Source organism: Triticum dicoccoides, chromosome 1B, assembly GCF_002162155.2.
Source record: "Triticum dicoccoides isolate Atlit2015 ecotype Zavitan chromosome 1B, WEW_v2.0, whole genome shotgun sequence".
Lineage (NCBI taxonomy): Eukaryota > Viridiplantae > Streptophyta > Magnoliopsida > Poales > Poaceae > Triticum > Triticum dicoccoides.
This window is the reverse complement of record NC_041381.1, coordinates 616192904-616204984: the sequence shown is the minus strand read 5'-3', so window position 1 is coordinate 616204984 and position 12081 is coordinate 616192904. Positions and strand designations below refer to the sequence as shown.

The 12081-nt window shown below is 47.4% G+C and overlaps 2 protein-coding genes across 2 annotated transcripts in view; one reads left to right on the top strand and one right to left on the bottom strand.

Annotated features, from left to right (window-relative positions):
- LOC119349137 (serine/threonine protein kinase OSK1) overlaps positions 1-4974 on the top strand; it is a 5509-nt gene extending 535 nt beyond the window's left edge. The window contains exons 2-11 of the mRNA XM_037617150.1: positions 502-683; positions 1946-2130; positions 2373-2555; positions 2665-2796; positions 2888-3073; positions 3279-3368; positions 3436-3519; positions 3625-3753; positions 3832-4056; positions 4491-4974. Of these exons, the coding sequence (XP_037473047.1) occupies positions 509-683; positions 1946-2130; positions 2373-2555; positions 2665-2796; positions 2888-3073; positions 3279-3368; positions 3436-3519; positions 3625-3753; positions 3832-4056; positions 4491-4604 (1503 nt within the window). The 5' untranslated portion in view covers positions 502-508 and the 3' untranslated portion in view covers positions 4605-4974. The remainder of the gene's footprint in view (positions 1-501; positions 684-1945; positions 2131-2372; positions 2556-2664; positions 2797-2887; positions 3074-3278; positions 3369-3435; positions 3520-3624; positions 3754-3831; positions 4057-4490) is intronic.
- Positions 4975-6464: 1490 nt separating this feature from the next.
- LOC119349136 (heat stress transcription factor A-4d-like) lies at positions 6465-8426 on the bottom strand. The gene is made up of 3 exons (XM_037617149.1): positions 8278-8426; positions 7714-8115; positions 6465-7634 (listed from the first exon to the last, which is right to left on the bottom strand). Exons 2-3 carry the CDS (start codon positions 7954-7956, stop codon positions 6540-6542), a joined length of 1338 nt encoding a protein of 445 aa, XP_037473046.1. The 5' UTR covers positions 7957-8115; positions 8278-8426; the 3' UTR covers positions 6465-6539.
- Between the last annotated feature and the right edge of the window lie 3655 nt (positions 8427-12081).

Genomic DNA, 12081 nt, shown 5'->3' with positions numbered 1-12081 from the left:
TCCTCTCTACCCCTTCTTCTGCCCTCCCCTACGGCGGCCGCCGCCGAATCCAGCCGCCCGTCTGGGGCAAACTGGGCCCGTCAAGCTCCGCTCCGCTCTGCCCCTCGCCTGCCGAGCTGCTCGCCGATCCGAGCCGCTCCGCTCGTGCCGCCGCGCTCCACCCCGCCCGCCTCCCCAGATCCGGGAGCCCGCGCCCTCCCCTGTGCGCGTGCGCGTGCGGCCGCGCCGCAATCTCGCCAGTCCAATCGCGCCGGATTGTGTTTCCGGAGAAGAAACGTTTGCGTTGGGTGGGATCGGCAAGCGACCCGAGCCTCCTTCCACTCCTCGTTTCATCAATCCACAAATCGCGCCTAGCTTCCGTCTCTGGTCTGCCGCACCAAGTGTGGCCGCCCACGCATGTGTAGATCCGACCGTAGCTATGGCACCCCTGAGCTGGTGATAATAGCTTTTAATTCCTTTTTTTGCTTTGCTGCTGAATCGCTTGGCTGTGATTTATTTTAGGTCGACGATGGACGCAGCAGGCAGAGATGCCAACCCGCTGGCCGGCTACCGGATAGGCAAAACCCTCGGCATCGGGTCCTTTGGTAAGGTGAAGATCGCCGAGCATATAATTACGGGCCACAAGGTCGCAATCAAGATCCTCAATCGCCGTAAGATCAAGAGCATGGAGATGGAAGAGAAAGGTTGGTCATCGCTCATTCTGTTCAGAAAGCTTGTTTCTGTTTCTGGAGTACCTACAGTGTACATAGATTTGCGCCCGTTGAGAAAAGCTCATCAGAGGGCCATCTGCGTGTTTCTGCTGTAAGGTAGAAAGTAGAAACTGTCAAACACTTCATCCTTATTTCTGTTATAATCCTGTGATGCTTTAGCAATCAACTTGCAAGTTTTCATTTGGCTGTTGTCGATATCTAGTTTAAGTATGAGAATTGTCCATCTATAGTTTCTTGAATTTGTTATGTTAGAAGTTCCTGTTTGTGACTTTCCTGATCAACATGTACCCGTACTTTTCCCACTTTTGCTGTTTTGTACTTTGTAAAATCTCAGTTTTTTTTTTGCTATTTTACAGCAAAAAGAAAAACCAGTATACTAAGATTATTTATGCATCCTCATATCATACGGTATTATGAGGTCATACATACCCCAGTGGATATTTATGTTGCTATGGAGGGGTGGATGAACGAGCTGCTCGTTAAGCTCGTGCTCATTAAGACTCGGGTCGTTAAGCTTAACGAGCAAAAATCCCTCCTAGGCTCTGTTAAGCTCGTGAGTGTTTGCGAGCGCTCGTTAACAGACTACGATGTGTTACGACCTACATTTTGAGAGTGTGTGTGTGACTTTTATGAAGGAGTATGGTGACTACAGGAGGAGGTGCCCTAGTTTCCTGCCTCCTATGGGCTATGTTAGGTCGATTTGATTGAATAGATGGACCGAGGTGTCGCGAAAATGTTGTCACCTAAGAAAAGAATATGTGTTGTGTTGTACTAGCGAGCTCAACGAGCTGTCGTGAGACTCGTTAAGTTTAACGAGCTGAAATCAGTGATTGGCTTTGTTCATTAAGAAGTGACCTACGAGCTTAATTAGCCAAGCTATCGATCGCTCATTAGGCTCTCGAGCTACGAGCTAGTGATTGACTCCGTATGTTAAATCTGAAGAGTTGGTTGATTACATTGTTTGATTTGCATGTTTCTAGTAGAAGGTAGAAAGCACAACCTCTCAAACTATTCAACCTTATTTGTGTTATAAACCTATGATGCTTTAGTAATCAACTTGCAAATTTCTGTTGGCTGATGTGTCTAGTATAAGTATCACAATCAATAGCTTGTTGATTTTTTTACATTATAAAAGCTGCTGTTTGTTACTTTGCTGATTGACATATACTTGTATTCTTGCCACTATTGTTGTTTTGCACTTGCTTAATTCTCAGTTTTTTTTTGCCAATTTACAGTGAAAAGAGAAATCAAGATACTGAGGTTATTTATGCATCCTCATATCATACGACTTTATGAGGTCATAGATACCCCAGCGGATATTTATGTTGTTATGGAGTATGTTAAATCTGGGGAGTTGTTTGATTACATTGTTGAGAAGGGAAGGTTACAAGAGGAAGAAGCTCGTCGCTTTTTCCAGCAAGTACGTTTCTTTCACTTCCCTGAATTCATTGCAAAGATTGGGTCAAGCCCTTTTATTGATTTATTCTACAGTTATAAATTCAGTATGCTACCATTAGCTAATATAAAGTACATGTCATGTTTGTTAGTCATATTTGTCACTGTAGATACTTTGTTTTTGCCTGCTTCTATCATAATATCATTGTGTATCAACATTATTCACTGCTTATGGTACGCTATCTATTTGTTTCACCTTTCATACAGATTATATCTGGTGTGGAATATTGCCATAGAAATATGGTGGTTCACCGTGATCTGAAGCCAGAGAACCTTCTGTTGGATTCGAAATGTAATGTTAAGATTGCAGATTTTGGCTTAAGTAATGTTATGCGTGACGGCCACTTTCTGAAGACTAGTTGTGGTAGCCCAAATTATGCAGCACCCGAGGTATATCTCTAGAATAGCTTGTTTGACACTTCACAGGGTTAATAAATGTTGATATTGTGATAATGTGTCACAACTCTGATACCAGACAATGTTTTCTCCATTTGCTTAGGTGATATCAGGTAAACTGTACGCTGGCCCTGAAGTTGATGTTTGGAGCTGTGGTGTTATTCTGTATGCCCTTCTTTGTGGCACTCTTCCATTTGATGATGAGAACATACCAAACCTTTTTAAGAAAATAAAGGTTAGCAACTATCTTCTTCAGTTTACTGAAAAATGTGCTATACCATTTCATCTTATATCCAGTGAATAAGTTATCTTTTTTGTCATTATAGGGGGGAATATACACCCTTCCTAGTCACTTGTCTCCTTTAGCAAGAGATTTGATCCCAAGAATGCTGGTTGTTGATCCTATGAAGAGGATTACCATACGTGAAATCCGTGAACATTCATGGTTCAAAGCTAGACTTCCACGCTATTTGGCCGTGCCTCCTCCAGACACTGCACAACAAGTCAAAAAGGTATGCTGATGATGCTGTGTATCAACATGAACTTTAAGATTTTTGCAACCTTTGCTCTTATGGCATTCTATAACAGTGGTGAATATATTTATTTTTCTTTATCTTTGTGTATTCATATATGTACAAAATGGGAGTCCTTTCTGCGTTATTACACTTTCTTTATGCATGTTCAGGAGTAATTTTGACGTCACTATGAATTTTGTAGCTTGACGATGAAACTCTGAATGATGTTATCAAAATGGGATTTGACAAGAATCAGCTCACTGAATCTCTTCAAAAGAGATTGCAAAATGAGGTATTTGCATTACTCTGTTCTTTTTGGTTGTTCTTAATGGAACAATTACTAAATTCTACCTGTGCAGGCGACAGTTGCATATTATTTACTCCTGGACAATAAGCTTCGTACAACCAGTGGCTACCTTGGAGCCGAGTATCAAGAGTCAATGGTGTGTTGGGAGTTTTTTTTCTCATTTGTATAGCTTGTGCTGTAGATTGCAATTGCTCTTGTACTCGTACTGCTACTCATTTGCTGTGCTTTCTGTGATATGCAGGACTCATCTTTCTCCCAAGTTTCACCTGAAACACCAAGTTCAGCATCTGAAGCTCGGCAGTATGGTTCTCCAGGGTTTGGCTTGAGGCACCATTTTGCAGCTGAGAGGAAATGGGCTCTTGGTCTTCAGGTAATTTTGGTTTGAAATTCATCTTGCTATAACTGAAGCCGAAATCCTTAGATTTTCTTACTTTATGATATTTGACAGTCTCGAGCACATCCACGAGAAATCATAACTGAAGTGCTTAAAGCTCTGCAAGAGCTAAATGTTTGCTGGAAGAAGATTGGGCACTATAACATGAAGTGCAGGTGGAGTCCTGGCTTTGTTGAGACTATGATGCATAACAACAATGGCTTCGGTGTGGAATCTGCTATAATTGAAGCTGATGGCCTCAGTGACAAATCAACCCACATCGTGAAGTTTGAAATTCAGGTACCCTTCTAATCTTAACCATCTGCCGTTAGTTTGTGAGCTGGTCCTGATTTGCAAATTTGCCATGTGGTTATGTGAACAATCTAATGCATAAGCCTCAGCGTTGACATGTTTTTCTACTCCTTGTGTGATGGCTAAGCAGTGAAATTAATTTTGTTACTCCCTCCGATCCATATTAGTTGATGCTGCGTCAATTAATATGGATCGGAGGTAGTAGTGCATTTGCATGTAAGATTATCGTTAACTATTACTCCCTCTAAACAAATAGAACCTTTAGTGATCTAAAACGTCTTATATTTGTTTACAGAGGTAGTATCATATTCAGGCATGTTCATAATCAACCTTATTTTCGCTCATATCACACTTCTTTTTGCTTGCATAAAGTTAATCCTCTGAGGATGTGCTAGGTGTTGATACACTTATGCTCTTTGCAGCTCTACAAAACAAGGGATGAGAAGTATCTTCTCGACTTGCAAAGGGTCAGTGGACCACAGCTCCTGTTTCTGGACCTGTGTTCTGCCTTTCTAACCCAGCTGAGAGTCCTCTGATCCTGATGAAGATGGTGACTTCCCAACTGCAAAGCCCCACAGCTTCCTGCGACGTGCGAAGTTACAGTCAAGGTGTACATAACTATCATAATCCTCCAGTAGAATCTACTCCTGGGGTATGTAGACGCTAGAGAACCACGTGGTTTTATTTTGATGGTTCAGGACTTATTTACTATAAAACCAGAGGTGGCGGGCTAGAGGCATCCCTGTTCCTTCGTCCGCCCGCCACCAATGGTGCTATATGACGCTTGTAGCCCTATATTTAGTCCTTGGACTTTTTCTGGCTTGGCAATGTTCTTTACTAGTAGTAACATAATGCCATCCTGAGAATAACCTCTTGTTACAATGGAAGTTGTGCTGTTGACATGAACTCTTCACCCTGAGCTGCACTGAAGTGAGGCGTCATATTTATTTAGAGCATCTCCAATAGGCGCGCTAAACTAGCGCCGCGCCGCAAATTAGTCGGTTTTAGCGCGCGCGCAACGCGGCGGGTCGCTCCCGCGGGCGCGCAAAAACGGCGCGTGCGCTATAACGAGTTGGGCGCGCTGTTGGAAACGCCATCCCGCGTGGTGTATTTCGGGCGCCTGCTACAGCGCGCGGCACACTTGACCGCTCGCGCCGCACTCTCTCCTCTCCTCCTATGCCCCGCGCGTGCCGGCGCCCTGTCACCCATGGACGCGCACACCGGCACCACGCTGTACAGCCGCGACCCTCCCCGCCGCCGCCGCCGCTGGAAACCCTAGCGCGGGGAGCGTTGGCGTCGCCACCGCCGGAGCTCCGCCGAGCGCCGGCCTCGCGCACAGCCTCTTCTTGCCGCCGTGGATGACCACGGTGACGGGTGGCGTCGCGCCGGCGCCGTCCCGTGCCGCCGCCGCATCGTCGAAGCTCCCCAATGCGGCGCGGCCGAAGAAGGGTAAAACTTCGGCGAAGAAAAACAAGGCGGCGGACGGCTCCGGCGGCACGAAGGCGAGGGGAAAGAAGCTTGCAGTGCGTTCGACGGCCGCGGCGGCTCCGGCGGCGCGAAGGCGATGCGTGATGAGGATAGGGAGGAAGATTCATCTTCGGAGGCGGAAGAATCGTCTTCGGAAGATGATGAAGAAGACGAGGAAGATGTTTGATGTATCTTTCATTTATGTCTTGTGGGTATGAACTTTTAGTTTGCATTTTGTACTTGGTTGGATGAACTTATGGGCATGAACTTGGTTGGAAAATGTTTGTGACAAATTTCACATGTTCATTGCATTTTGATAATTGTTTCAAACTCATTTTCACGCGCGCCCGGCGAGTCACGCGTGCTGTATTTTTGCGCGCTGCTGGAGCGGCGCGCGCGCGCTGCATTATAGCGCGGCTGCTGGAGCCAGCGCTCGCGGCCGCGCTAAATCAGCCGAAGCGCGCGCGGCAAACAGGTTTTTTGCGCGCGGCGCTTAGCGCGGCTGTTGGAGATGCTCTTAGTTCGCTTTATAGCCATCGCTTCAATCAGTGTCACCGTTTGGTTATAGGTGGTAATATTAACACTTTAACCAGAGCAATCTGTAGGTCTAAATGGTTAAATGAGTACTTGAGTTAGAAGTCAGAAAAGGAGGCATTCTAGATTCTCGTGACCACATTTAAAAAAACCTGAATCACGTTCTTTCAACGCATGTTTTCCTCTTCTTCCGAAGCATATGATTAGGCAGCCGCAATACAAGTTTGTTAATGCTATTACTCGGGTCACCAGGAAGAAGCATACACACAACAAGTCAGGGCACCGGACTTCAAAATTGTATATCTGCGACTAATTTACAAATGTACAGAGTGTGTGACGAGGAGCTATATACTGTACAATACTATATCTGAAAGGGAGATGCTTGTAGAGTCTGAGGGCATGTGAGACAGGCTAGGCTAAACTATAATTTACAGATGGGCTATACACGAGCGGAAATGGTAGGCCAGCCATCAGGTCTTCTGAGCAGAAGCGAGGTGCCCCATCTGCTCGGTGATCTGATCAACGTTGTTCCGGTGACCGAACCAGTAGCAGTCTAGGCCGGTCTTCACATCGTCCTCGGGTCCATGGCTTTCCTCGACGGCTAGCGGCTTGGGCGTGTCCGTGAGAAACCGCTCCCAGAACAGATCGTTCGCCACGGCCGGTTCATGGGGAACTCCGGTCTCGGCCTCGGCCTCGGCGGTCGTCTCGTCCTGCGAAGCGTCTGTGGTGCTGGCCTCGGAGCTCATGTCGACTTCGGCCGTTGTATTGCACTTGTCTTCGTGAATTTCTGGGAATAGTAGCATTGGACTCTGGACAGCGTAACCCGGAGACTCCGCTAGCTCCGGTGAAGACGGCTGAAGATTTGCTCCGGTCTCCACTGGCGCCGCCTGCAGATCTGCATGAGCCGGATCATCGGTGCTGGGCGCAGCGGCGGCGGCGGCGTTGTACATGTCTTCAGAGGACGACGCATAGTCGCCGGCCCTCCGGACGAGCTTCTCCATGGAGACCAGGGCCAGCTCCATCTTCTCAAAGGGCTCGGCGTTCACCATGACCATGCCCGGCGTCTCACCACCCATCGCCCGCAGATGCGGCACCCGCTGCTCCTCGGCGGGCTCCTCGACGAAGAAACCGATCGTCGGAACCCTCCTCTTCTTGCTGAAATGGTCCGTCGGCCCCAGTTCCAGCATCATGGTCTCCTGCCCTGGATGAACGCCGCCCCGTCTCCTCTGCAGGGTGTCGCGCACGGAGGCCACGACGTCCGCCTGCCGCTGCTCCATCGCCGTCAGCCGGTCCTCCAGCGACTGCATCAGCCAGCTGAGCCCGCACTGCTGCTGTGCCTGCCTCTGGAGCTCTGCCACGAGCAGGCCGTTCTCGTGCTTGAGCCTGCTGATCTCCTCCTCGTACTCGCGCCTCTCCGACTCCGCCAGCGGCCCGTTCACCTGGTTCTGCGGTGAGTGGCTGTGCACCGGCTTGCGCCGGTGGATGTTCTTGAGGAGGTGCATGTGGCCCCTGATGAAGTCGTCGTTCGCGAACTCCCATCGCTCCGGGTCGATCTTCCGAAAACCCTGAGAGACGGCATATGAAATCAGTAACAATGGCAGGAGAAACTCTTTGCGAAATCAAACATGGAGTGGGGCAACTGACGTAGGTGTTGAGCTGCCGGATGAAGCTGGAGAAGTTGTTGTGCTTGAAGTACTTGGGCAGCAGGTCCAGGGAGAAGTCCGGCGGGTTCCACACCACGAAGCTGGCGCCGCCGGGGCCCCACGACACGACGCGGCTGGTCGCCGGGTCCTCCACCATCTCGTACGTCTTGATCAGGAACGGCGCCGGCGAGAGCGAGGCGCCCTGCGGCTGCGGCTGCGAGCCCCCCTCCATGTCCATCTCCATGTCCGTCGATCGGCCCAGCTCGGCGAGAAAGTCTTCAACCGGATTAGATTGGATTCGGTGCCGCTCTTTGTTCACATGAATCAAACTGCATGCGGTTGAAAATTCTCTGTAACCAAGTGGGCAAAGACGGCGACTTGTCGTGGATCGGATCGACTTGTTCTGCAAGCACGGACGGAAGCAACACAGCCGGTTAATTAAGCAAGCGTAGCCGTACAAGCAAAGGGTGCAAACTGAAGTGCAGTAACAGTCAATAATTGGCAACTTGGCCGGCGTCCGGCGAGAAATAGGGGACGAGAGAAACGGAGGAGAACTCCGGCTCACCTGCGGCAAAGACACCGGCGAAACCACGGGTCCTTCCGTAATTCCGTTCCGGCCGGCCGTGATGTCGAGCTTCGAGGTGGTTCCGTAGGAAAACGCAGTGGAGGTGGCGGATCCGGATGTAGAAGAGAGGGAGGGACCGGGGTGGAAAAGGCGGGCGGCGCCACCGGTGCAGGTGGCGCGCGGGCGGCCTTTATAGGGCGGCCGTGGTCGCGCGACGTGGACGCGTGGTTGCGTTTGTGCACGGGCTGGTCGTTGCATGTGACGTTTGACTGACCAGCGCATGGCGCGGCTGTCGTGGCGTGTCCCGCTTCTAGATGCGGACCGGCAGCGGGTCGTCGGAGTCAGCGGACCAGCTAGCTAGCGCGCACACGATTCCACTCGTCCGGCGACCGGAATAGATCACGGTCGATCGATCACTTGGACACAGTGGGCCGCAAGCTAGTGTCGTTTCCTCGGATGCAATATGGAGAGAATGGCACACGGGAATATCCTGCAGCCCGTCGCGCGTGAACTGTCCAAGATGAAGCGGACGGCTCTAAGAATAGTCTTTCTTTTTAGTAATATATATGTGTCTCATTAATAAAATAAAGATTCATTTACAAGCCAAGTAAACATCGACATTACATGACTGAAAAAATAGAATAATCCTATGAAAAACCATCGCCTGTTCCTCTCCATTAAGTAAAAGAAGACAGATCACCTCTTCATTCGAGTTCGGCTCCATTGCTGATCAACAATTTATGGACCTCTGCATGGCGCCTTACCTCGCTTGCAGGGAAACTATGCACGTGAAGAAGAACGGGTAGAAATTCCAACCAGCCTAGTCAACAAGTCTCCGCGGCAGCCGTGTGGACACGATCTATCGGCGATCCGTTACCGTGCGAGAATTTTCACCGGCGTGCATGCATCATGCATGCGCCCGCGCGTGGAAAAATCTATCTGGGCGATCCACCAACAGCGATGTTTTTTTCAGCAATCCATATAGAGTTATAGACCGTTCCCTGTCTGTCCCCGGCAATCAATCACCACAACTGTCTTGCGCGTCAGCTGCGCCGTCAGGGAAATGGACGTGTGCATCTAGGTAGTACTGAGTGCATGGACTTGATTAGCTGGGTGGCAATTTTCTTGGCGATTTCACCCCATATCTGCACGGGGAACTCTTGTTTTCAGATCAGCATCTAGAAACTCTGGAATTTACTTCCCGAAAAAGAAAACTCTGGAATTTACCGTGGACTTATATTGAAACTGTAGTAAAGATCTTATTCCATGAAACTGATGAAGACGGAAGAAAATTTTCCCATTTTTTTCCTATGGAAGGTTAAAATGCTTTCTATAATTATAATTTTCTTGTAGCTGGTGTTTGGGATCAACATTCTGATAAAAGACAACCTGATTAGAAGAGGCCGGATTGGAGCGCGCCCATTTTCTGTGGCGGAGAGGAGTCTGCGCAACACATTTTATGTGCAATGTTCTGTTTCCAAAATGCTATTGAACATTCCAAAGTGTGCTTTCAGTTTAACTGATATTCCCGATAGCATGCATGATTTTTTTTTGCGGGTACATGCATGAGTTTGATGTATGTTTTTTTCTTCATTTTTTGCAAAAGCTGAAAGGCACATGATGTTGGTTGGTGTCTCAGTAGTTCTGTGGGCAATTTGGATATTAAGAAATAGCATAATATTTGATAATTAACAAGATTAATGATCCTCGTGTTCCTATCAATATGATTGCCAGATGGTTGAATGATTGGGTACTTTTGCAGAAAAACCAGAAAAGTCCAGAAACCCTTAGATGGGGAGTTAAGATGTTCGAGCTGATTGCAAATAAGTTCTTTAGTTGTGCATGGCTGGCGGGTGGGGGTGAACTGGATCATGGCAACGTGAGAGATGAACCTTCTTTGTCTACGCTCCATCTACTGCAAATCAGTTCTTTAGAGTCGTGCATGTCTGGCGGGTGGGGGTGAACAGGATCATGGCGACGTGAGAGACGGACCTTCTTTGTCTACACTCTATCCACTGCAATGCTTGCTCTGAAGTTTTCTTTTGTTGCTTCTGCATAATGCATGCAAATGTAATATATATCCTACTACCTTCGTCCGGGTTTTTAGGTCCCCTCAGCCAGAACGTATGGACCAAGGCGGCTTCGAACGTGGAGATAATGCTTGGATTAGAGCCAGTAGTTATGCACGAATTTAATGCCGATAAACCAGGCCATGAGGCTCACAACAACTACGCCTGCCCTTTTCCCTGCATGAGCAATGCTACACCTACGAATGGTTTAACATAATGTTATGTAATTAGACAGCTGGCAGGTTATGATTGGGGTTAGAGAGAAGGCGGGCCCCACCCCACTTAAAATCAAGGGGGGGGGGGGAGGTATTGATGGAAGGTTACGTAAAAGATTTACGTTAGTGTTCATAGGTGTAGAATTATCGGCGCGGTAACCGTGGCTGCATGGCCAATCGGGCGATTAAAGATGCTTGCACTAGCTATTTCCCACACATTAAATCTGCATGTGAGATTAATTCAGAGAGAAAATCTAGGGGCTTTCCTCGTAGGGGCCTTGTAAAATTGTTACATGGTATGGTGCTGACGGGACCAATAAATCAGGACGGAGGTAGTACCTAAGAATGTTGTTTGATAGGTGCTTCGCATGAATTGTTGTATGTTCCCTTGCCTAGGCATTTTAGCTCTTTGTTTTGAGGGTTCGACTTGTGGATGCCCAAAACTATGAGTTTGTTCTAGTTTAGATCATCTACTTATCTCTTTAGCTTTATTTTGGTTAGTAGTTAGATTTCAATTAACTCTCTGGTATCTAAAAAATTCTCATGCAAAGCAGGCACTAATATGTATCCGGATCACATTGATGTTGGGTTATCTTTATAATTGTCGGTCTACTAGCTCTCTATTCAGTTCATTTACATGATTATCTCTTGCATTGTGAGGAGGTATACATACATGTATATAGATTATCACAAACATCAAATGTGCTCTCTAACCGTCCTAAGCAATTCAATCTACTTTAGGTTGGTTCTCTGTCTAAAAAAAATGTCAACTTCCGTTGGGTCAGGTAGCTGATTTTGAGATCAACGAGATGTTAGAGTCTGCCCATAAAATAGAGGCGATGGGGAAGTGGTGGCCATCCGCGCTAAATTAACGACCCTCCCTGTGCAAACCATTATCCTGTGTACTCTCAACTATTTTGATGATCTCCTGAGCCGCCATGGCTTCATAGCAACACATGGGCAACGTTCTAGTTTTCTAACATTTAGAGTGCATTGAACCTCTTGAAGATTTCATGTGCACCAGAAGTCGTATTGCATGTTGCAGGTTGGGACTTTACCGAAGTGCACCACGTCCACCAAAACCACCACCGACATGTGTAGCACTCGATCTATTTGGTGTACTCTTCAACTATTTCACTATATGGTGTACTCTTCAACTATTTCACTATCTGGTGTACTCTTCAACTATTTCACTATATCCAGTATGTCAAGTTGCAAAAAAAAAAACTATATCCGATCTGTCTAGTAGTTGAGGATATTGAGATGTGATGCTCTCACACTTCGTTCGGTTGTAACTACTAACTAGGAGCAAAACGTAGATGCAGTATGTGAAAAAAAAACCTCGCATTGAACACGACATGCTTGACGCGGGTATCTAGATCTCATCAGGTCATGTATGTTTACCACCTAGTACATGTTTTATTTATAAGTACTTGTACTATGTTTAATTTGATCGGTACATAGATGGCAACACTGCTGCGGGACTTGAGTAGTTGAATATAGATGTTAATCGGGCTCAC

Excerpts from the sequence above, each read along its gene's own strand:
- LOC119349136 (XM_037617149.1), bottom strand. The coding sequence starts at position 7,956 with ATGGAGATGGACATGGAGGGGGGCTCGCAGCCGCAGCCGCAGGGCGCC. Across the intron at positions 7,635-7,713 it reads TCCGGCAGCTCAACACCTAC|GGTTTTCGGAAGATCGACCC; the intron begins GTCAGTTGCCCC and ends GCCGTCTCTCAG.